We start from the raw sequence: 25,365 nt of genomic DNA, 5'->3' as shown, positions 1-25,365 counted from the left end.
TGGCTACGGAACCCTAAAAACGCCTGTTAGCTACTCTAGCGCTACTTTGGAGAGTTTTGGAACTATAGGAGGCAGCACAGGAGCTGTCAGATTTTTGGCGCGAGGCGTAAATGTGATGTTTATTGTTCCGATGTAGCCCAAAAGATGGCAGAACCTACTATGCAGAAGAAAACACGTGACGTGTAAATGTACATGTTTATGGTTCCGATTCAGACCACAAGATGGCAGACCCTCCAACGCGCACGGTCTCTATTATATATAGCTGACAGCTGGAGGCCTACCGCGAAAATCGAAGTTCGTCAATTGCGGGCATTTTTCTCAGTCAGTCTAATTACGTCTTGGTGAGAGTAAAAGAGAAAGATCCCGCAATTTGCAAATTTCGATTTTCCCGGTAGGCCCCCTGGACACTTTTGCAACATTCCACACTCCATTACAAGGCACGCTTCTTAGTGAATGACACATTAAGTTACAAGTTAATTTTAAAGAAAATTGCAACTTGCCCTTACCTCAAACATCAAACAAAGACAAGTTTTTGAAAAAAACCATTGTACTATACGAGTAATTAACAAAAAAGGTCGTAATAACTGCTAATTACTATTATATATCCACATAACACTTATTTGAGTCATCTACAGGATGTTTTTTGTTTTCCGTTAACTTTGGCGTTCGGCTACATAAGTACATTTAAGGAAACTAAAATGGCATAATTAGTTTCCGATTTTTTTATTTTACAAAATAATTAAATGCTCCATCTTCCGCTGTTGAAGAATTGGCATCACAATTTACTCAACCAAACAATTCTAGAGGTTAGAAGTAATTAGACCAAACTCGAAAGCCGCGTTCTCACTGGGTGTACTCTGTACCCCTACTACCCCTAGTCTAAATTTATTCGACAGCGAAACGAAAAAGGGGCGAACGCGTTTGCGTTAAGTCTCATTTTGTATGAGATTTTGAGTTTCACGTTTTGCTGTCGAATAAATTTACACTAGGGGTACTGACTGAACAGTTCTGAGCGAGCAATCGTTCGTTCGTTCGGTGAATGGAAACAGTTGCTCCAATAGTAAATAGGAACAAAATGTTTGCTCAGAACACTAAGTGAAAATGCGGCTTTATAGGAAAACTGTTACTAAAGTGTCCAGCTAGCATCTGTAAATAATAGCTCGAAATCTTTTCAGTGGCGCTAGGGTAGCTCAAGAACATGACATCAACTTAGACGTTATTCACGGAGTGAAGTGCATGAAGTATGCTGTCAGTGATTTGTTTTTTTTTTAATCAAAGTCAAAAATTTGTTCGCGATGTATTGTGGCGCCACCTATTTAGGGTTTTTGATGGACACTTTTCATTCATTTCAAAAACTAAAGTAAAACAAACTCAAAACATCAGTTTAATATTAAATTTAGGTGTATATTTGATCATCTTGAGATAAATCATAAAGTATTGTTTTACAATAGGCTGGTCCACACAGAACAAGCATACCGGCCAGTGTAGACGTGCCTCGGCCGAGGCGGCGCGCTCAGGTGAGGAAAACGCGCGCGCCGCATCGGCCAATGCACGTCTACACTGGCCATTTTGTGTGCGAGGAAATTTCCTCGCACATATGCTGGCTCTGTGTGGACCCGCCTAGTACTAACCTATACTAACATATGGATGCCAAACCTGGGCCACAACAGAAAAAATGTCACAGAAACTAATAACGTGCCAGAGGGGAATGGAGAGAAGTATTTTAGGGTACACAAAAAGAGACAGAAAACGGGCAATGGAAATAAGAGAGTCACTCTAAAATGGAAGTGGGTGGGCCACATGCTCAGGGAAAAGCAGAAGTGGTCAAACATACTGACTGAGTGGACCCCACGCTACAACACAAAAAGAAAAAGAGGCAGACAATACAAAAGATGGTCAGATGACTTAAAGAAAACTGCTGGTCCACTATGGATATGACTAGCCAGAGACAGAGAGGCATGAAAGGCATTGGAGGAAATGGAGGAGGCTTTTGTGTCAAAAGGACATGTCGAACCGACTGTTGTTGCAAACACATAAATAAATAAATAAGTATTGTATTAAATACTATTAACTGTATGTTCGATAATAAAAGAATATTTCCAAATTCATTACATTTCAGAGTAAAATAACCACAAAAAAAAAACCGGCCAAGAGCATGTCGGGCCATGCTCAGAGTAGGGTTCCGTAGTTATTCTTCTGTCACAATAAGCTAAACTGGAGCTTAAAGTATAGTAGATTGTTAACCAAGGGATGAACTGTGGATGTACGGTCGAGGAAATTGATTCTTTAGCAGTTTATGGTTCACTTTACATTGGACAGCTCTTAGCATAAGTATGTGCAACCAAATTTACGTGAACCGCAAATTGCTAAAGAATCAATTTCCTCGACCGTACGTCTTTTTACTATGGAGGGGAAACTTTTTGCGATAACTCAAAAACAGCTCAACTGATCATATCCGCTATAGTTTTCATTGAATGTCTTTCTTAAGCTCTACTTCCACGATTTTTTTCATATTTTTTTTGACCTATGGTTCAAAAGTTAGAGAGGGGGACACATTTTTTTTTTCCTTCGGAGCGATTATCTCCCAATATATTCACTTTATCCAAAAATGTTTGTTGAAGACCCCTATGAGTTTTGAAAGACCTTTCCAACGATATCCCACACTGTAGGGTTGAAGTAAAGTTTAGATTTTATTGTACAGTCAAGGTATTAAATATCGATAGAGACAAAGTGACAAAAATATGTACACACTACCTTAATATATAAGCAAAAAGGTCGTGTATACATATTTTTGGCACTTTGTCCGTATCGATATTTAATACCTTGACTGTACGTCTTTGTCGGCCTTATTGGTTTATATATCCATATCAAATTTCAGCTTTCTAGCACTAACGCCCACGGAGCAAAGCCTCGGACAGACAGACAGACAGACATGGCGAAACTATAAGGGTTCCTAGTTGACTACGGAACCCTAAAAAAAGATTTAACTAAATGCATACAAAATATTATGTTTACGCAGCTATAATATTAGCCTAGCAACAAACAACAAATTAGAATATTGAAACTGATACCTAGGTGCAGAGATTTGCAGCGGTATCTTAAGACTATAATTATTAATAATTTAAAGCAAGTGTGCAGACTTGGAAATGCCTTATCAGATAAAAACTAATTATTGATTATCTTCAAAACTGAGTTCATTAGAATACCTCTTATTAGTCTTTTATTTTCGGCGGAAATTAATATAATTTAGGCTCAGAAACGTACACCTCGAATTAACGGAGCCAAAATAAAACAGTGTATATTATAAAATAGTTTTCGTGGAATCATGAAAATAAACTATACATTTTCATGCTCATGTATCTAGAACACGTTTACCATCTGGTTGTAGGAATTGGGAAGTTAGTAAGTTTTTAATTATAATTAACAACCATTATTTGCACTAAATGGTTAGATCTAGACGATCTTTAGCAAACATCTTTCGTTATGTGCCGTCGATTACGACACTTAAATTTTAGGAAACTGTACCCATGTAATACATTCCAGATATTAAAATACTGACGTAAATGAAGTGTTCACCCTTTATTTACGAAGAATAAACTACTATTTAATATGGTATCAATGAAAACAAGATAAGTGTGACAGATGTGAATCAAATTCTAAAAAGTCCTACAAGTACAGTTTTCTTTACTAATGACAATATTTAGAAATATTTTTTATAACTTACAGCTTAATATCATCGTGAATTAGTAGCTGATCTGCCATCATTAATGATTTCTATTATATTTTTCTCGCTGCACACACATCACCCGTGATGACTGAACTGACAGCACTCAGAAATATTCGGTTCGGAAATTAATATATATATGATAAGATAAGATAAAAATGTTACCACGTACATTTTAAATGTAGCAGTCAATATAGTTTTATTATTTATATTCTCCACATTAATAAATATTTTAATGAAATGATAAGATTGTGTGTGTGATTTACCAAATTTTTACTATTTTCCATTAAGCTAGAAAATATGCTAGTTATTTTTCGCAATTTCAGAACGTTTTTTATCTGTCTTATGCTGTCACATGTGAATTTGATAGATAACCTCAAAAGCGCAGTGGTGTTTTGGTGTTAATTTAAAATGATTTCAATATATTTACTGGTATAGTTGTGTAAAGCAGTTTATAATTTAAAATGGAAGTCGCTGGGTTTCCAGGGTTTATAAAAACTATTAACGATGGCGAAGAAGTTGAGGATTTCTCGGAGGAATCCGACGTAGAAGTAGAGGTAGGACATGCCGTGTTATTTATTTATTTTTCTTTGATTAAGTTCGTCTTATTTAGCACCGAATACTTCAATTTTATGATTTTATTTCTAGTACCAACCCTCCAAGCAAAAAGTAAAGAAGAAAGCTGACTTCAATCCGAAGTTTCAATTTGTTTCGTCGGTAGAAGAATATAACAAGGTATGTTATCATTACTTACAACTTAAAGCCATGCATGAACTACATAACAATAAATGTAACATACACAGATATTTTATATCCATCCAATGATTGTAGAATACTTGGGATGACTTACAAAAGTATGTGCGCCGAAATGTAAAGCGTACCATAGACGAGAAGATTGAGAGGCGCCGAGCACAGGCCAAGGTGACTGGATCAGCAGGTGACATTGACACGGATGAGGATGAAAACAAAGGTTTGTATAAGTCTATCCTTCTTAGATTATATTTATTTCTTTATTTAATCTTCTACAATTTTCTTACTACTCAAAGCTTTCCAACATAACCATATGCAATATTAGGACATTGTCAGAAATTGTATTACCAAGCACTCATATTACTTATGGTTTTATAATAAAATATGGCTTCCAAAATGTGCAATAGAGGGACACTTATTTTAAATCCCTAGATTGTTTTACATATTCCTTCTCAGTGTAAAACATTGATAAAACAACCATGATAAAACAAACAACAATTGTAAATAAATTGTAATTATTAACAATTTGTGGTTGAGTGCAACTGAACACAAATTTAATTAGGTGCATCCTGATTTAGCATAGGTGTCATGAACATACATGTACGAACCCCATTAGCATAACTAAGGCAAGCAAAGTACAGCAAACATGTGGTACACACTTTGCTAGGTATGAATGTTCTTAAACATTACATAAATATTTCAGATAGTGATGTAGATGAACTAGAAATATCAGATGATGAACTCAAGAAGGATGAAATCAAGACCAAGGAAAAGAAACTCACTAAGAAGCAGAAGCTAAAACAGGTATTTATTTCACTCTTATTTGAGTTTTTTTGAGAATGCTTCTTAAGGTCAAAAAATGAGGGCTACCGTTTTTGTGCTCACCAGATGGCGCCACTGTAGATGGTGGTCCAGAAAAACGGCTCTCAAAGTTTTGATATGCTTATTTAAAAAAAAATTCGTTCTAATATGCACAAAAGTATTTTGACGTCTAAATTTGCCGTTTTTAAACCTGTTTAATTTTGCATATATTTTAGTTGGCACTTTTTTAAAACCACTAACATTTATTGAAGGATATATTTTAAACGGTGGAAAATATGTTTACCAACAATAATGAAAAATAGAAAAAAAGATTTACCGCAATTATAAGGAGTGAAATTTCGCAATAAAAAAGCTTGTAACCTCCAAAAAAATATTTTGATAGACCTCTGTCTACACTAGCGCCCATAGCGGTGAAATTAAACGCGTTAGCCCTCATTGTGTTGCTCAGTTTGACTCTGCAGTTATTTCCTTGTTACTCGATATAAAGTGATAACAACCAACCAGATTACAAATTTCATCCCACATACATCTTAAATTTTTTATTTAATGAAGTTTACTTGGCTCCGATCCTTCGCATTCCCAATCATATTTTTATGTATAAATATGACTGAATCAAATAGTATTTTGTACAACAGGTACGTAAAATTCAAGGGATGAAGTTACAAAACGAGACGTAGTCAAGTTCGCGCACATTCGCATTTGCAAAACATTCGCTTGATGAAAATGATAAATAAAGTATATAAGAACAAATCACTTTGGTTTGTAGATATTTGCCTAGGCAAAGTGAAGTTAGTGTTAAAAAAAAATACAACAGATGTAGTATATTGTATGAATATTCATAATAACATTGCTATTATGATCCTATAGACAAGCACAGGCTCGCCCCATGCACCTTGCTTCTAATGAACTTGATTTAGATATCACTGGCAGTAATTTAATGAATAAATAATAGTGCTGGAGTAGAAAAAAATATACATTTCACCACAACGACTGGTAAAGGCCCGCTTGATTGTTCAAAAACTAATGAGAAAGTTGCATTTAACCACATGTGAGTGCAATCGGATGACTGATGACTGAGTGTAAGAGAGTGATAGAGCGAGAGATGCCTGTAAGTAGTATTATATAATGTGATTAAATGATTATGTAGATACTTTTGTACTCAATGTATAAGTATTACTGTCATCCAATTTGTGCCGCTGTGGCTTTAGCTGTTAAGGTACAATTGTAAACTGAATAAATAAACAATAAACAAAGTGGTCAGATGCAAATGTGGAGCTGTTGCCTTATGTTAGCTGGTAAAATTTACTTTTAAATGATATTTTTTTATTACGTTCATTTGGATTTCATTTGGTTTGATTTCTTTGGTATTTCATAGTTAGTATTTTCCTTGCGTTGGTGTGGTGAAAAATTTTATGTTCACTCGGAGGCAAAGTTTGTTTAACCCTCGTGCCTTGAAACCCTCGCAAAGCTCCAGATTCCACTTCTCGAATTCAATTTTGGAATCTTTCGCTTGCTCAGGTATCAATATTAGCATGAGCAGTTAAGCAACAACTTTGCCACCTTGTAAAACAAATAACTATTTTAAACTGATGTCATTTCATATCTCTAATTTTAGAAATGTACTCAGGTCTATGATCTGTTAGTATTTTCAAATTCAGATCTATTTTAGTGCCATAGAACTAATCATAAAACTTTTTTATGTCTCATTAGGAACTCAAAGATGACGGCGAAGGTGCGAAGGTTGATTATGACTCTGATTTCTTCGAAGAACCACCACCATATGATGAGCAGGCGTCATTCTACATGATGAATCTGTCTCGGCCACTGCTGAAGGCCATAGGAACCCTTAATTACGTCCACCCTACACCCATCCAGGCAGCTACCATACCCGTGGCTTTGCTAGGTAAGAGATTGATTCATTATTTATTTATAGTGTGTCCTACTGCAGGGAAAAGGCCTCCCTCCTCTCTTTCCACGTATCCTGGTCTTGATCCTGTCTCCCACCAGTTCCTGTTAAAGGCGTCATGGCAGTATGGCGAGATGACCTATCTCGCTATACTGCCATTTATCGTACCTATTTATTACATCGTGATCAAATTTTGCACGAAGACAGCGCCACACAGCGGTTGCAACTATGGGCCCGTATTATATCACAACTATTAAGCGGGAAGTTAGTAAATCGTAAATAATTCAGTGAAAACTACTGGACGGATTTTTATGCGGGTTTTACCTATAGAGTGATTCTTGAGGAAGTAACCTTCCTCAAGAATCACGTATAATTTGTTAAGGCTTTGTGTAAATCGGTTGAAATATGACGATATTGAATGAAGTCAGAAAAAAAAACACGCTGGCTAATAGCTTTAATCGAAAAACCCTGTCCAATCCCATTCTTAACTTCTACAAAAACATTTCATGATATGTGGTATTTGCAAAGCTACGAGTATTTACACGGATATAGTATTAATATCAAATTAAATAGGTACGTGAATTATATTAAACATTTCATATGGATTACAATGGTCCCTTACACCATACAATTTAAATGAATATCTCAGGAGTAATCGTAAATTAAGCTTGTATGAAATGTTAAAGACGCTAACTTCCGTTAGTGCCTATTTATACCACGTTATGCGCTGCGATCGCTTTACTTACCCCCACCATGCACTTCGCACGGTGCCAATAATTTGACCCTATTGGTGATTTCGATATCCCCCCTTATGTAAGATCAATAAGATCATGTACTTTTTAAGACTGAAGTTACTTATATTTAATATGTTCGTAGTTTTAATTTTAATCTATCTTAGTCTAAGTACTAACATAGTTTTAATTATTCTAATTTCGAATTTGTACACTAACACCTATGGAGTTACTTGCTTCGAAATAAAGAATTTATTATTATTATTCAAGTGAGTTAACATATTAGAAGCCATTAAACACGAAAGCTTATCATGTAAATATGGTGGTAATAGAGATAATTTTATGACAAAGTGATATTTTGTGACACCTCACCTCTATCGTGATCATATATGATATCCACCTCCCCATAAAGTGTCACGTGATTTCTAGATCAACCCTTGCCGACCTTGATTTCTTGTATTGTTGAATTAACAATGTGTTTTTCTCGTCTAGGGAAGGACATATGCGCTTGCGCCGCGACGGGCACAGGCAAGACGGCAGCCTATATGCTGCCCATTCTGGAGCGTCTTCTGTACAAGACAGTCGGTGGACGAGTCACTAGAGTACTGGTGCTTGTTCCTACCAGAGAATTAGGTGCTCAGGTAATTTATAGTTCATAGTTTAATTCTATAAACGTATTTATCTACACACATGTCATAAACCCTCTATAATGTCTTCAAAATCCGTAAATAATGACCAACATTACGATAAACTGTTTTGTTAAAACAAATTTCTTATCTGTGATAATGTTGTTATTGTTTCATAACTACATCAAAATCGATTTGGTCATGACATTCAAATTTGGAGCATATCTGAATAAAAAGCAATTCGATTTGACCTCTATTCTAATATCAGACGATATGACTTTTTGTTCGAAATGAAATGTCAATTGCATACAATTTTGATAAATCTCGCAGACTCTAGTTTGTCTTTGAATTTAAAAAAAAAAAATATGGATGCGTGACATGCGTGAAAAAAGTTTTCATTTACCGCCATTTGACGTACAGTTTATCTTTTAATTAGTTTTAAGTATAAAATGAATTTATTTTGTTGTTTTAAAAGTAACTATAGCAAAAGTTTCGTGTAAAATGAGCGATAAAAATATTTCGGTGACGCCACCACATATCCGCGAGTTCCAAGAGAGCAACGATGCCCCAACGTTGGCTGTAATTTGGGTTAGTGAATATATTTTAGTGAAAGTTTATAATATGTGTGTAGATAAAATAGTGTATGTATTTAAATAATTAGGCATTAAAACACTCGTGTGATCTTTTTAGGAAACTCACTTCGTTCGTTTCTTAAACCCACACTCGTGTATTTTAATGCCTTTTATTATGTAGCAGTCACATAAATTACTGTTATCTACTTGTCAACTTTAGGTCTAATGTTTTCACTAAGGCTCCGTAGACCAACATTGACTTATATTATTACGTAAAGTGCGGGCACCAAGACTGGGGACAGCACACTGGTGAGCACAAGAATTCGAGCTAATCGTGCAGTCAAACGCAACTAATTGCGACCAATCACGCGCGTGATACGAACTCATGAACCAATCGCGTTCTGCCATTCCGCCGGTGCGCATGAAACGAGAATTTTCGGTCGGAATTATATGATACAATCGCATACTGTTCTTTATGGAGCTCCTGATTCAACTATAATAAATGAGTGAGTTCATTAATACAACGTTTTAGGGAACTATAAGGAGATGACGAAAGAAACCAATCAGGTGTGTAGTCAAGGGCATTCGTCAAAATATGGTCGAAGTGTAAAAACTTACTTGAATAATCAGTATTTTGTATACGGGTAGTTTTGCACAATATAATTTTGGCAGAAAATGTCATGTTTTTTCTCAATCTATCACTTACCTAACTTAACCATGACGGCTGGTAAAGAGATCGAAACGTCGGAATATATTTTAATTCATTATACGCGATAGAATCCGTATCAATGCCTTTAATTTAATAAAATCAATTTTCTTAGAAAATAAGCGTATTAAGGCGCAAACCGGCGGAGCGCAGCGCACATAACTTTTAATTTAACAATGAATATTTTTTCCTACTTCAATTACATTAAGGTATTGAATGCTCTTAGACCATCTCCTATAACTAAATAGAGTCAGTTCGGAAAAAGTCGTGGACGACGACTCTTCTCTTTCCGAACAGACTCTGTGCTAAATATATGTCGGTATGCCGCTCGCGCTTGACTACTGTTTAGTGGTCAATAAAACGCCGTTGAAGTTCGATCGTGTTTTTTTTTTGTTATTTAAACCAACAGCTGGGAAAAAAATACTTGATACAGGAAGCCAATTATAGTAGGAACTCTCAGGTAGTGACATATGTAATATTAAACTAATAGGTACTATACTAAGGTTACGCACTATCGCAACCGCATATGTAAACAAAGCGAATACAAATGATACCTAATAAGGATAATTTGGAAGAAACTAAAATACTAATTAACTTAGTAACATAATGAGGACTAAAGTAAGAATATGAATAATAAATAACTAAGTAATAGGTATTCAAAATGCGACAACACTTGAAATATCTCTGCACTAAATTACGTCTCACGCTAGGAATTCTACAGTTTAATATATTTGTATCGTTCTATACAAATAGCAGCTGTTGGTACTTATTTCTGAATTTCAGGTTCACACCGTAACCCGTCAGCTCTCCCAGTTCACCACCGTGACAGTGGGCCTGTCTGTGGGTGGTCTCGACGTGAAATACCAAGAGAGCGTGCTGCGAAGGAACCCCGACGTGGTGATAGCGACGCCGGGCCGTCTTATAGACCATATTAGGAACACGCCCTCTTTCAGTCTGCACTCTATTGAAGTACTGGTATTGGATGAGGCTGACAGGTATTAATTATCAATATACATAACAGATTGTTAGTCACTGTTTCTTAGACGATACGTAATTCATATAATTATTAAGGACGGTGTGTACAATAAAGCCCCGTGAACGTCAGCTGCTTCTCCTTTTTTGTTTAAAAAAATAGTAACCACTCAAACACGAAAAAGAAAAAGAAGATTAAAACCTCTTGGTTGAAATAGTTTCAAATTACAGCTTACATAATATAAATAAACCACGGCTGCGTTCAGGGGGTCATGGTCATTCCGCTACGCCGTCACTAAGTGCTGGAATGATATCCCCCCACCTTTGCGCGAGGCTAAGAGTATCCAACAGTTCAAATCTAGGCTTAAAAAGTTGTATATGAATCATCAAAAGGAATTCCAGGATATACACGTAAAGATAAAGATAAAGTTAACTTTTAGGTAAGCACTAACTCCGTGATACACGTGTTATTTATTTTACTGTTCGGGTGTTAATAACCCCGTAAAAACTCTTGTTACCTACTAAATGTTCTAATTTTCCTTTTCAATTAGCTGACCAAGGGAGGGTTTTAATCCAGCAAGCTGTACTCGCACCTTTTTCATTACTTACACAATTATTATTATATATATATATTCTATTAAATTGTTGCACATTGTTGAGATAAATACTTACTTACACTTTGTACCTAAGATGGACTACTTACCTACCTAACATTTATACCTATGAACTGCTGTAAAAAGTAATGAAATAAGCGTATTTGTAATCAAAAAAGCGTTGTAGAGTCGGACCAACCCAACTTTGCAGTGCATTAGCAAGAATAATGTTATCAAATTTCTATAAAAATATGGTGTTTACAAGGACACTTCCACACTTAGGTTTGAATAACTTGAAATTTACGCTTGGCTAAGTGAGCAAATTACATAAATTTAATCGAAGATACATTTATTGAGTAAATCTCCATACATTTTGCGGTAACTCTGATTAGGCGGGCCCACATAGAGCGAGCATACGAGCGAGGCAATTTTCTACGTATGGTACAGTACAGCGCCATCTGTTTTTGATGTCAAACTAAGGGGCATGTTTTTTTCTTAGACTTGTCTAGTACAATTAATTTCCTTTGATTTAGTTCTGTCAAAGACTATGTAAAGTTAGCTTAGACGGAGTAATCTCGTATATTGTTTTCAGGATGTTAGACGAATACTTCGCCGAGCAGATGAAGGAGATCATCCGGCAGTGCTCTCCCAAGCGTCAGACCATGCTGTTCTCGGCCACCATGAGCGAGGAGGTCAAGGACCTCGCCGCGGTGTCGCTGCAGAAGCCAGTTAAATTGTTCCTCGACTCCAATAAGGCTGTGGCTTTCAATCTACGTCAGGAGTTCGTAAGGTAAGAAAATATATCAATAAATCGGTCCACTTTTAGACGGCGATCTGTGTTGAGTTTACTACGGTTAGCTTGTTCCGAAGCAGACCACGCTTTTGGATTTTTCAAAATAGTGGAGACAGGGAGGTTGGCGAGGTCTACAATTGACAGTTGCACTAATTTTAAACTTTATACATGCTTATTATGATTTGGATATTTTTTTGTAAGGTAGTAACTCATGCGTTTACTGTCGGAATCCGACATTTGATGAAGTGAAGCTGCTAATAAAGACCAGAAAACGGTGGTATATTGTTTTGTGAACTTGGTTCTTTTTTTTCTAAGAGACAACTGGGATGGCAATAATTTTGTTTTCTTCACACTTGCTCGAAGCTATAACTCCCGAGGGCGTGTCACCGTATTTAAGAATTATTTCGCTTAAAATTTAGTTTTTTTTCGCATGTGTGATGAAAAACATTGTGTGTAACTCGGGGGGTTAGAATATTGCAAACTCCAGTCTTTAATGCACTTCAGCCTGCCGCTCCCGTTCCTAAAGACCTCGTTTGCAAATTATCACCTACCCCCCTCGTTGCACAATGTATTATAGTACCGTCTATAGACATCAAATATGCTTAATAATGTAAATTACATATTATATTTAATGGATTCTCTTATATGATTACATTTATAATTCAGGATCCGCGCGGGTCGAGAGGCAGACCGCGAAGCATTGCTCTGCGCGCTCGTGTGCCGCACTTTCCGCGACCGTGCCGTCGTGTTCGTGCAGACGAAGAAACAGGCCCACAGGCTGCATGTCGCACTTGGCTTGCTCGGTGTCAAGGTATGATCATCATCATATCGGCCTTTTATCACCCATTACTGACAAAGATAATTTGAAATAAAGGTGGATTGTCAAAGAAAGCTTTGTAGCCACAGTAAGTTTACTGCCATCTTTCGACACATGAAACTTTAAAACTTAGAACGCCGTTGGACTTTGATCCTTATTCTTTCACTCTTCTTCTTCCTCGCGTTGTTCCGGCATTTGCTTAATGGGAGCCTGGGGTCCGCTTGACAACTAATCCCAGGATTTGGCGTAGGCACTAGTTTTTACGAAAGCGACTGCCATCTGACCTTCCAACCCAGAGGGTAAACGAGGCCTTGTTGGGTTTAGTCCGGTTTCCTCACGATGTTTTCCTTTACCGAAAAGCGACTGGTAAATATCAAATGATATTTCGTACATAAGTTCCGAAAAACTCATTGCTACGAGCCGGGGTTTGAACCCGCGACCTCCGGATTGCAAGTCGCACGCTCTTACCTCTACCACTACCCACCACCTGGCCACCAGCACTTTTCTTTCTCTCATATCTGTTAAATTTATAGGCCAATGGTATGGCGGCATCGTTTTGAGCATGTGTCGAAAGATGGCGGTAAATTTACCGTGGCTACAAAGTTCTCTTTGACAATCCATTTCTATTTCAAATTCTCGTTGCTTCTACTACGCCACTTATCCCGGTCCTGAGCTAATCTCATCCAGAAGTAACCCACAATATTACGAACGTCGTCTACCCTACAAGCCAACGGACGCCAGGGGCTTCTTTCATCCGAAAGCGGCCAGCTCTCCGTTAACCCTTTAGTCCACCTGCCATCACTCTGCCTGGCAACATGTCCCGCCCAACTCCATTTTAATTTGTTAATGACGGAACCCGCGTTTTGCACGTTGGTGCGGCGATGGATCTCGATATTCCTCTTCATCTTGAAACAAGGTATGATAAGCATTGGTGAAACTTACGTTTTATTCTATTTACCTACAGTTCTATAGATTGTGTCATTGACGACGCGTGCCTTGAATCTGAGATTTGACAAATATGCTCGTCATTGTGGATGACACGAACTATATCTGCGTATTATACCCCTAACTTCTTCTTTGCCTAGCCTTTTCCCATGTCATTTGGGGTCGGCGTATTATACCCCTAACAATTAATTTAATTTCAGGTAGCCGAACTCCACGGAGCCCTGAACCAGCCTCAACGTCTCGACTCCCTAAAACGCTTCAAGGACGAGCTAGTCGACGTGTTGGTGGCGACCGACGTAGCAGCGAGAGGGTTAGACATACCCGGTGTGAAGACAGTGCTCAACTTTACATTGCCAGCGACTTTAGAACATTATATACACAGGGTACTACACTTTTACAGATAACTATGACTGATTTAAACTTTCACGATTTTTACACACTTTATATATATATATATATATATATGTGCTTCAAATCTTGTAACTTAAATTTGAACCACTTCCTGGTGTCTGTTTGAGCTGAAATTTGGTATACTTCCGTATTTTCGATGACAATGCAATAATATGCTAACATGGAGTTGATCTGATGATGTAGTCGGAAGGTAGCCAAAGGAACTCTTCGGTGGGAAGACGTAAACACATTGAGTTTAGGCTCTTTGAAAGGTCTTTAGAAGTACTTGATAGACATACAAAAAAGAGAAAGTGCAGTCGGCAATAAAAGTGTGTCAAAAATATTTTTGACGGTTACTTGTTGCACATTATTTTTTACTTAAATGGGATATTTGAAACTATCTCCGACGTGTCGAAGACGATATTGTCCTCGTGGTTTCTCCGAGAGCATAAGTTGACTGAATTATGCAATAGATGGCGTTGTGCTTGTTGAAGCGTATTCTACATCGCGATATCGTTTGTTTGTCGAATATACTGTAACTTCGATAATTATCCATTGGGTCATCTTTTACATGTACAGTAAGGTGCAGAGAGAGGTGCAGGGGGCTGCATAGACTGTTTACTTATGTAGGGGAGGTTACCTTTCTCTGCAGCTGACTACATTGGTGACACCAATTGACAAGATTTCATACTTCTGACCATGTAATTTTATTGCTTCTCTACATTTTAATTGAAACGAGGAATACGCTGATTGTTTTTTTTTTTCACTACGACTTAAATTTAATTTTTTATTAATTATTTAATGTGTACTTATTCTAAAATGGCGTAACTCCAGTTCTACGCTAGAATATGGAAGGTAGAGACAAGGAACAGAAACTCCTTAGGCAGAATTGTTGCAAAAGGGTCCAGCTGTCAGCTATAAATAATAGTTCCAAATCTCTCCAGAGTAGCGCTAGAGTAGCTAAGAACCTAGGCGTTATAGACGGAGTGAAGTGCGCTGTCTATGATTAGATTTTTTCTCAAGTATTCTAGGTATTGTAGCGCCACCTATTTATGGTTTTTTGTCGGACACTTTTTGGTATATTGAGATTTCGTTCCTTGCCTCTACCATCCATACGCTAGAAGCTAGTCTTGTCTCGATCGAAAAAAAACTCTTTGACAAGACGTTGTCTGTTGTGTTGTGTGTTGTCTGTTAGAACGTAGTGATTATATGCTCTTTGTCTGTTGATGTATATATGAGTACCTCATCGATCCATACACGGCATTGTCCATTTTTAAAACGATTAGTGGATAGTAACTTAATTACGTAAATACATTTCTCTTTGTTTTGAATTTCAATCAATACGTCGTATTTAATTGACAATGTCAAATCCAATATTATGACAGCTATTTTTTTCTTGTGGTGAATGGCAATGGCATTTCACCTATTGTGTCGTAGAATTGGTAAAATTACAACTTTATTTGTATTCATTTGTATTTCTTGTAATAAGCGATATTAAATTTATACAAATATATTGCAGTGTTCCGGAAGCAAAATTCTTCGAAATCACATGTAAAATCATATGTTATAAAAATGAAATGTTGTCAATTTGGTGTTATATTTTACAAATATTTACTTGAAGCCAATTCCAGGCGCCCTGACTACACTGCGCCGCAAAATTGCATGGTCACTTTATGAATGGATTTTATACATAATGTGTCCATGAACTTTTGCAGCTCGGTTTAGTGTTGGTTAAGACTCGAGTCATTTGAGTCCTCTGCTTTAAGACTCGACTCAGTTTTTCAGACTCTTATAATTAAGACGAAACTCGAGTTCTTTTCAACTTATTAGAAACTCAAGTCTTTTGTAGAGACTTGAGTCCTTTTCGGAGAACTTGTTATTTTTTTTCGAAGTTGCTAAATGGCTTGTCTTTATGTAAAATTCATGGATATACATAACATAAATCATAAAATAACGCCTATTTCCTTTACTGTTGTTTAGGTAAAACCTATAAAAATGTTGACTGTCTTCATTCGGAGACTCCGAGTTCTTTTCAGTTGCGCTTAAAAAAGACTCAATAAAGGACTTGACTCGGGGCTTAAAGACTCAGAAATTTTTAAAGCTCTGAGTCTTGTAAAAACAAAGTCGAGTTCTTCAATTTAGACTCAAAAGACTCGAGTACCTACCAACACTAGCTCGGTTATACCAACATCGTCGTATCTGAATTGGGCCAATTTCTTGAAGTTACACACCATTCTGTTTTTTGTATGTATGTATGTTGGAATAATCACTTCATTAATAAATGTGTTATCTTTATAATAGAGAATATTTCGCGAAACTCTGCGTAGGGGGCACCACTACCACAATCCATCACAATCTGAGGGTCTACCGCGAAACAAGAAAATCGAAATTTCGTTATCTAACCTCTCTATCACTCTTGCATATTCGAGCGATGAAGAGGCAGATGACTAAATTTCGATTTTCGCATTTCCCGGTAGGCCCTTTGTAAACAAACCGTCTTGATGCCTCAATGTCATATTTTATTATCTGTGAAAACTTGTCAAAAACAGTTTAACCTTTTGACCGCCAAAGACGTCATATGACGCGCGCGGCTACAGCCCATTGCCCAATATCAACCTTCATGCGTACCGACAAGGTTCACGATTACGCGCCGCGTGCGATAGGCGTGGCGTTCAAAAGGTTAAGGCACAGTGTGTATGCTGCACTCTGGCGGCAGAACATTCCAGTAATACGCCCTATTGTTCCTTGCTATACAGGTGGGTCGTACAGCCCGCGCGGGCCGCGCTGGCGTCTCCGTTTCGCTGGCAGGCGAAGCGGAGCGCCAGCTGGTGAAGCTCATAGTAAAGCGCGCTAAACGACCCGTCAAGTCCCGACAAGTCCCGCCCGAGATCGTCGCCAAGTATAGAGAGAGATTAACGCGACTGGAACCCGAAATCGGTGAGTTGAATGAGTTCGTAGTTAAGTATGCTAGCTGTGTCAAAGACCCGACCAGGATCTCCCCTTCCCACCCTCCGAGATTGTAGCCAAGTATAGGGAGGGGAGAAATATTTATTTATATATTTATATTTATGTTTGCAATATAGAGGTAGAGTTGCATTACTTTGTAACTGACAATGACAACTGCCAACGCCGTATTTTCATAGGAATTTGATGTTTATATAGGTGCTGCCACACTCTTCTGCCAAGATACGGACTCTTGGAAACTATACATTACCCATATATCCTTTTTCACAGCCGCCATCTTGGACGAGGAATACGCCGAGCGCCAGCTGAACAAGATGGAAAAGCAGACAGCCAAGCTCGAGGGGTCCTTGAAGAAAGAAAATCAGGAGCCGACACGGCAGCACGAGTGGTTCCAGACCCCCAAGGAGAAGAGAGAGGAGAAGGAACGACTGGCACTCACGGCTCATGCTGGGAAAGGTAAATTTAGATATAGAAGCAGGAGCTGTCACGGTAGCACGAGTGGTTCCAGACCCCCTAGGAGAAGAGAAGAGAAGGAACGACTGGCACTCACGGCTCATGCTGGGAAAGGTAAATTTAGATATAGAAGCAGGAGCCGACACGATAGCACGAGTGGTTCCAGACCCCCAAGGAGAAGAGAAGAGAAGGAATGACTGGCACTCACGACTCATGCTGGGAAAGGTAAATTTAGATATAGAAGCAGGAGCTGTCACGGTAGCACGAGTGGTTCCAGACCCCCTAGGAGAAGAGAAGAGAAGGAACGACTGGCACTCACGGCTCATGCTGGGAAAGGTAAATTTAGATATAGAAGCAGGAGCTGTCACGGTAGCACGAGTGGTTCCAGACCCCCTAGGAGAAGAGAAGAGAAGGAACGACTGGCACTCACGGCTCATGCTGGGAAAGGTAAATTTAGATATAGAAGCAGGAGCCGACACGATAGCACGAGTGGTTCCAGACCCCCAAGGAGAAGAGAAGAGAAGGAATAACTGGCACTCACGACTCATGCTGGGAAAGGTAAATTTAGATATAGAAGCAGGAGCTGTCACGGTAGCACGAGTGGTTCCAGACCCCCTAGGAGAAGAGAAGAGAAGGAACGACTGGCACTCACGGCTCATGCTGGGAAAGGTAAATTTAGATATAGAAGCAGGAGCCGACACGATAGCACGAGTGGTTCCAGACCCCCAAGGAGAAGAGAAGGAATGACTGGCACTCACGGCTCATGCTGGGAAAGGTAATATTCGACATATAAGATTGTAGTGGCCCTTTTTTTACCTCTGACACGTGCGTCAAATATCCACATCATATATTGTTCCCGCGGGAGTTATGGATTGTGAAAAAAAAACTATAACTCCCTAGGGATTATAACTTCATTTATTTATTATGTCATGTGTATGTAAGAATATTGTAACCCCGGGTCTTTAATTATCTCCAGCCTGAGGCTGTCGGGAATTACCACCCTCGCTTCCAAAATTTCACTTACCCCCCTCATTGCACAATGTACTATAATGTAGACCAAAGCTATAACGGTATTAAATGCGATTTTTAATATTTCTTCTTGTTTCACAGACAAACAAAAGGTCAAAGCGAAGAAACGCAAGCGTGACTCGGACGACGAGTCAGACTACGAGTCAGGCAGGAAGCGGGGAAGGAGAGACGTGGGAGGGAAGGGGAAAGATAAGGAGAGGGGCAAACCGAGGCCGAAGGACTCGGCCGAGGAGCGGGTGCAGCGGGAGATGGAGAAGGTACGTTATTCGCTTAGGTGCATGACTGGTGCTGCCCTCATTTTTTCGGCTTTTCTAAGTAAAATCTTCTGGAGTAAACTTAGTTCCAACGGCTGTCGCTAAGCATTAATGTTTGACAGCGGATCCCTTTGTTTGGCATAATTATTGAAAGTCATAATGTAATGATAGTCATATTATCATAAGTCATAACTCTGAAACCGTTAACTTTTCAGGAATTTCCTTAGGTTATCCTATAGATAGGTTAGGTTAGGTTTGTTTTATGGCAATCCTGAAAAGTTACGCGTTTATGAGAAAAACCAAAATGTAGCTAACGAAAATACGGACAAACAATACATTATGACTTAAAACTTTATGGAAAACAATAGAGACCCGTTTGACATTCTATAAGATTACGTGTGTTTGTGACAATCAGCGCCACTTCTCCCTCCACCGACTTCGTACCTTGCCAATAGTGAGGAGTCAATTGATATTGTGTTAGCCGCCCTTAGGCAGCATTTTTCGGTGAATTTTTTTGTAAACAAATTAATCGGTACACATCCTTACTTCTATGATAATAAAGGTGTGTTAAGATATATTTGGCCACCATGATGGTCAAAATATTTTTACACAATTTTCAATCGTGGCTGAACGTCGGATAGGTTTGTGCCTTCGATGCCTAACCTGTCACAGAATGACAATATGGCGAACGAATGTTTGAAATGTCACCGTATTTAAGAATTATTTCGCTTATAATGTAGTTTTTTTCTTCGCAAGTGTGATGAAAAACAGTGTGTATAACTCCGGGGGTAAGAATTTCGCAAGGCCTCGCTTGCAAAATTTTATTTACCCCCCCTCGTTGCACAATGTACTATTTCACTTCTCATGCTCGTAAAATTGACATTTAAGTCGCGTGTAAGCGTTATAAAATTGTTTATTAATTATTATGCTCTGCAGCATAAAGTAAAATCATCTATTACGACCCCTATTTAACTTAGCAATAAAGTTCAAAATCTGCCATACAAACTGCCCCCGCCCGCGCTTCCACGACCAGCCCGAGTACGATTTTCTTTAGTCTTTAATATTGGAAATTTTGGTAAAATTTCGTCGCAATCGAAGTGAAAAGCAGAGCATAAATGGCATAAATGTCCATTTTTATCCTCGACTATAAATTGCCTCGGATAAAAATGGATCGCTTTATGCCCTTGTTGTCCAATCTATTATTTTATTAACTTGTTTACCAGGTGGCGCTCCTACAGTCCCGCATGGCCAAACGCAAGAAGAAACAAAATCGCATCCGCACAGTCGAAGACAACGATGAGCGCCCGCGCGTCCACAAACAGAAGACCAAACGCAAGCAGTCCAACTTCGCCAGCGACCTCACGGATACCTCCAGAGCGGCCACTAAACGCTTACGCTACGACGCCAATAGAGTCCAGAAAGGCAAACCAGTGGGCCCCAAAGGCAAAGGCAAGCCTGTGGGTAAACCTCAAGGGAAGCCGGCTAAAGGAGGCGCTAAGGGTAAAGGAAATCCGCAGAAGGGCAAAGCGTTTGGAAAACCTCAGGCGCCGAAGCAGGGTGGACGTAGAAAAAAATAAAGTGTTTTGAAAATTGAGGTTTTATTTATTACTTTTGGCTTAACGCTATATAAATAAATAGTACCTGGGCGATCGAGCTTTGCTCGGTTATAGTGTTGTGTTCCTGCCGGTGAGTAAGGTTGCCAGAGCTCAACGAGGGGGGGCGGGTTTAGGGTCGGCAACGCGCATGTAATTCCTCTGGAGTTGCAGGCGTACATAGGCTACGGAGACTGCTTACCATCAGGCGGGCCGTATGCTTGTATGCCACCGACGTAGTATAAAAAAAAAACTATTTATTGTAATATGGTGGTGTATAGGTGATAATCTACATAAACTTAAAAAGTAAAATGTGAACTGACTATTATTATTTACAATCGATTTCAACCTTACAGCACCTGTCACAGAGAAACGCCATCTATTGTCAATGTCGCTTATTACATAGCTCATTTTTTACTAAATTAAACTTGTCTAAAACAATAAAAATTATATATAAACTTGAAAATATTTAAAAAAACAAAAGTTAGTCACCGGGCCAGATTCGAACCCGTAATACTCGAGTACTCGGTACAACCGAGGTTTTAACGCGCGATTTTTCAGCGAAGCGTATGACAAGTCTCTGGATTTTTCACACACATATTATGCAAGGTTAACGCAAGTGCATCATTAATATGTAAATCCAAAATTCTAACATTGTTATATGTTCATGTTAATACGTCTTTAACCATTAGTGTTTATTAATATCTAATTTTGTCAAAGGTTACATGGAAGATTTCGCCTGAATATCCTTATATCTTTTATTGTCTGTTTTGTGTACTTGTTTATGTGCAATAAAGTGACAATACATACCTAGATTGTGTTAAATGCCTAACCTGACGCTCTAAATATAGGTAGAGTTAGACCAAGATAAGTCTGCAATCATTTTGATAGCACACAGTGCAAGTATTTCAATCAATTTTTCGTGTTATGGCTCCATCAAGGTGTTGATGATTCTGCCAATGTCGAGGTTGGATAAGACACGGCTAGTATATGAATCTAAAGTATTTGTCATAATTTCATAGAACTTTGACATTTAAAATCGTTTTTTCGCTATCTAAATCGTTGCAGACCATAGATGGTAGGATCTTATAGATGTGCTATACGCGTGCGCCCGTGAAGGACAGAACATGCAGTGCGGCAAAATTAAAAACACGTTTTAACATTCCTAACATACCAAAAACTACCTACGTAATTTGGTCGGGTTATTTATTGCCCACCATAAACCGACAAACCGTAAGTAATAAAATGTACGGTAGGGAATAAAAAAATGAGACTGACAAGGACAAACAATAGCGCTTCTCTGCTACTCCTACTGAATGTTCACATACAAAGACGGTACTATCTCGTTCGGTCATTTCCCCCACCGCTTATTCCTGGTCCAATTATTCTAGATTAATGTTGCAGACTCGTCTTGGTCTGACTCTACCGTAGTAGAAAATTTGTGTGGAAGGGTTGTCAAATAAAACATTATTTCACGGCAACCATTTATTTATCAGTCGCCCATGCTTATGCAAGGTCTTTACACTACGATAACCTACATACAAGGACGCCGCCACTGCGGGCCCAAGATTTACTCATGCCCCGTGATCTGTCAACCGACATCTCGACCTCGTGTTGTACATACAAAACTTGCAACGCAACAGTTATGACTGAATTTTACGCCTATGAGACCTCAACGCTGACGTCTCACGAGCGTCGGCGTCTAGTCAACCCTATGGCTGCTGCTCGACCAACGTCGGCGCAACTGCGCAGCGACGCTATTTTCCATAGCGCTGACTAGACGTCGACGCTTAAATGACATGACGTTAATGTGGTGTTTCTCCAAGCCGCGGTTCAAGAGACGTAAAAAAGCATGGCGACTTTATCAATGAATTCATTCATAATATCTCCGTGCAATTATTCAGCTCACTGTACACAGGAAATAAAATTAAGGTCGGGTTTTAATTACCACGCCAAAATAAACTTTTAAGTTAATCAATTGCTACATCGATACGAGGCCGAGACTACATACAAGCCATCAAAAGAGATTATAAAATAAACAAATAGACTTTACAGCCTAAAATTACAATTTGAAAAGCTATGCTTTTTGGGTCATGGCGAAGTCGAAAAACATATTTATTATATATTTATTGGTCTACATTTAAAATGAACATAATCGATCGTGTGACACGCATATACAATGTACAATTTTTAGTTTGATTGGTAGATATGTTCAAGGGAGTGTCATGTACAGGTATATTATTGAACTTTGTGTTCATGCTACGTTATGTTTCAATGTACAGTCACGTCTATAAATATCGATACGGACAAAGTGCCAAAAATATGTATACACTACCTTAATATATATGGGCAATACGGCCGAGTATACATATTTTTGGAACTTTGTTCGTATCGATATATTAAGACGTGACTGTACTATACAAGCGCTATTTTACTATTCCGGTTAAAAATAAGCTACCAATCTATGGGGTCATCCATTGATTATGTCACACGTTTAGGGGGTCAAAAAAATGTGACACGTAGTGGTAGTGTCATGGGGGAAGGAGTGACAAAATTTGTGACGTCACTTTTAACTTCATCAGTAACTGAAAATTGATTTATATTTTTAATCACACTTGCTCAAATAAGATCTTATTCATGCAGGTTTACTGAAAGGAAAAAGGCAATTTAAACAAAAGCTATAACTACTTTAGGAAATAATATTTTTTTTATTATAATATTAATACCATTCTAATTTTCCAAATGTGACAAAGTGTAACGAGGAGGGGGGCGGTCAAAAAACCTAGAAATACGTGTGACGTAATTAATGGATAACCCCTATCGAGAGACAAATTTTACTAATTGTTCCAACAAATATGAAAATTACACAAACACTCAAAATGCGGTACTTCGCCACTGTTAATAATGTTGGAATCATAATTTTTATAATAACAGACCAATTTGTTTACTTATATACTATAGACAACCGGAATATGTTTATTTTCGTTTTGCGCGTGCAAATTCAAATGCCTATTCCATTATTTAACGCTACATTTACACGCTTGTAAGTGCGTTCTTGTATTCCAGACAGGTTGTATTGTATTTTTTTGGTGTGCGTTCAAAAACCGAGTATTAAGTATTTATTTTAAAATTATTATAATGTAATGTGTACCCAGGTATTAACTGTTGTATTTATAAATGTTGTATATATGTATTTATAAATGTTCATGTAACTATAGTCCATAGTCCTCGAGGCCTACATGCAGAATACATTTTAGAATTGTGAATTTTTATTTCGCAAGTTAAGCCCCCCCCCCCCCCCCACACACACACACTAGAACCCCCGTTTACACGCTGTGGATGCTAGTCGAGACTTGCCAAGCGTGTAAATGTAACATAAGACAGTAAATAAGTAGAGGTGTAAACCAATATGCGTAGCAACTGAGATCATCTTCCAATGCGTTGCGTGTTTACAAAAATATGTGACATCCGATCACGGCATCTTGTACTTTTCATACATGATATAATATAATAATAAAATATGTTATAACATAATCTTTCCAAATTATCCCTATCAACTATTTATATATCATCAAGGCCTATATTAAAATTATATGTTTCAAATTAATAAACACAAAATATTCATACATTATCCTTCTTTGATTGGCCAAACCAAGTGTAGGCACTGAACGTTTTCTAATACCTACTGTTATATTTACATTCCTTATAAGAACAAACCATTAAACACTAACAAACATTATTCCATTAAAATGTATCGATCAACCATTTGTTTTGATTGATTTCAAAACTTTTTTCGTCCTATACTCTGTATCTTTAGGTATTATAATAAAAGTAAACAATCAATTTGTACATTTTCGGGTACTTATAAGTGGTATAACATATTGGTTAACCAACCAAATACAAAACCGCCTGTCACTGAACGACCTGACTGTAACTTACATTATTTGATCATGTAAAGTTTTCATCTACCCTCAACTGACTTAAGGAGCCATTTGAGGGTAGATTATGATTACTTTTATTTAAATACCTAAAGATACAGAGTATAAGAAACCCTTATTTGCATAGGGTGTTCTGTTCATACTATATCGTCTTAAACCACATTTTAGAAGTGAGATCCAAATAGTAGTAAAATTTTGACGTTAATAAAATTGACGCAAATTTCTTGGTCAATTTTTAATTTAGTAAATACTAAACCTAGCTTTTCAGAAGTCAAGCTATCTAACTAGGTTTTATCCTGAATTTTTGATTTTACGGCAAAGTTATTATTTAAATGTGCTAATAAATCCTCTTGGAATAACATATTCTGTCAAGGCAATTCCGTCAGTAGAGAAAAGCGGCTAATTTAAAAAATGTAGGCGTGAAGGGTAATAGTCCCATAGAAAATTAAAATTTCGCGCCATTTTCTACTGACAAATGTTGTTTGACCCGCTATAAAATTCAACTATCAATTGATTCTAGTTATTGCTTTAAATAGGAAAACGCCTAAAGCAGTTGTACAGTGTTCGTGTTATATCTATTACCACTATTATCTATCAGAAAATGATATTATAGGTTATAGGCAAAAGAAGTGTATATTGGATCGATAAATTTAAAAGTATTTATTAGCCTCAATAGATCTTTTGTATTGCTACATTTTGGCATGTGAAATAGACATCTGTTTGTAGATTTTTAATGTAAACTATCCAATGATTGGCCGATTAAACTCTAGTCATTGGCCTATATTTTT

General features: G+C 37.8%; 2 protein-coding genes across 2 annotated transcripts in view; one reads left to right on the top strand and one right to left on the bottom strand.

The window, feature by feature from the left end:
* LOC133530346 (phosphatidylinositol-3-phosphatase SAC1) overlaps positions 1–3,826 on the bottom strand; it is a 44,573-nt gene extending 40,747 nt beyond the window's left edge. The window contains exon 1 of the mRNA XM_061868253.1: positions 3,725–3,826. Within this exon, the coding sequence (XP_061724237.1) occupies positions 3,725–3,765 (41 nt within the window). The 5' untranslated portion in view covers positions 3,766–3,826. The remainder of the gene's footprint in view (positions 1–3,724) is intronic.
* A 256-nt stretch (positions 3,827–4,082) lies between these two features.
* Positions 4,083–20,637, top strand: LOC133530010 (probable ATP-dependent RNA helicase DDX27). The gene is made up of 14 exons (XM_061867811.1): positions 4,083–4,281; positions 4,373–4,459; positions 4,556–4,694; positions 5,178–5,278; positions 7,007–7,199; positions 8,426–8,574; positions 10,621–10,832; positions 11,995–12,192; positions 12,862–13,006; positions 14,158–14,340; positions 17,104–17,284; positions 17,582–17,767; positions 18,875–19,050; positions 20,271–20,637. Exons 1-14 carry the CDS (start codon positions 4,189–4,191, stop codon positions 20,622–20,624), a joined length of 2,397 nt encoding a protein of 798 aa, XP_061723795.1. The 5' UTR covers positions 4,083–4,188; the 3' UTR covers positions 20,625–20,637.
* The last annotated feature ends 4,728 nt before the right edge of the window (positions 20,638–25,365 follow it).

Source organism: Cydia pomonella, chromosome 22, assembly GCF_033807575.1.
Source record: "Cydia pomonella isolate Wapato2018A chromosome 22, ilCydPomo1, whole genome shotgun sequence".
Lineage (NCBI taxonomy): Eukaryota > Metazoa > Arthropoda > Insecta > Lepidoptera > Tortricidae > Cydia > Cydia pomonella.
The sequence above is the reverse complement of the archived record's forward strand: the minus strand, read 5'-3'. Positions and strand labels throughout refer to the sequence as shown.

Bases quoted from the DNA above. Each gene is read 5' to 3' on its own strand.
- LOC133530010 (XM_061867811.1), top strand. From the start codon at position 4,189: ATGGAAGTCGCTGGGTTTCCAGGGTTTATAAAAACTATTAACGATGGC. The intron at 4,282-4,372 runs GTAGGACATGCC...TTTTATTTCTAG, and splicing joins AATCCGACGTAGAAGTAGAG to TACCAACCCTCCAAGCAAAA. The intron at 14,341-17,103 runs GTACTACACTTT...CTTGCTATACAG, and splicing joins TAGAACATTATATACACAGG to GTGGGTCGTACAGCCCGCGC.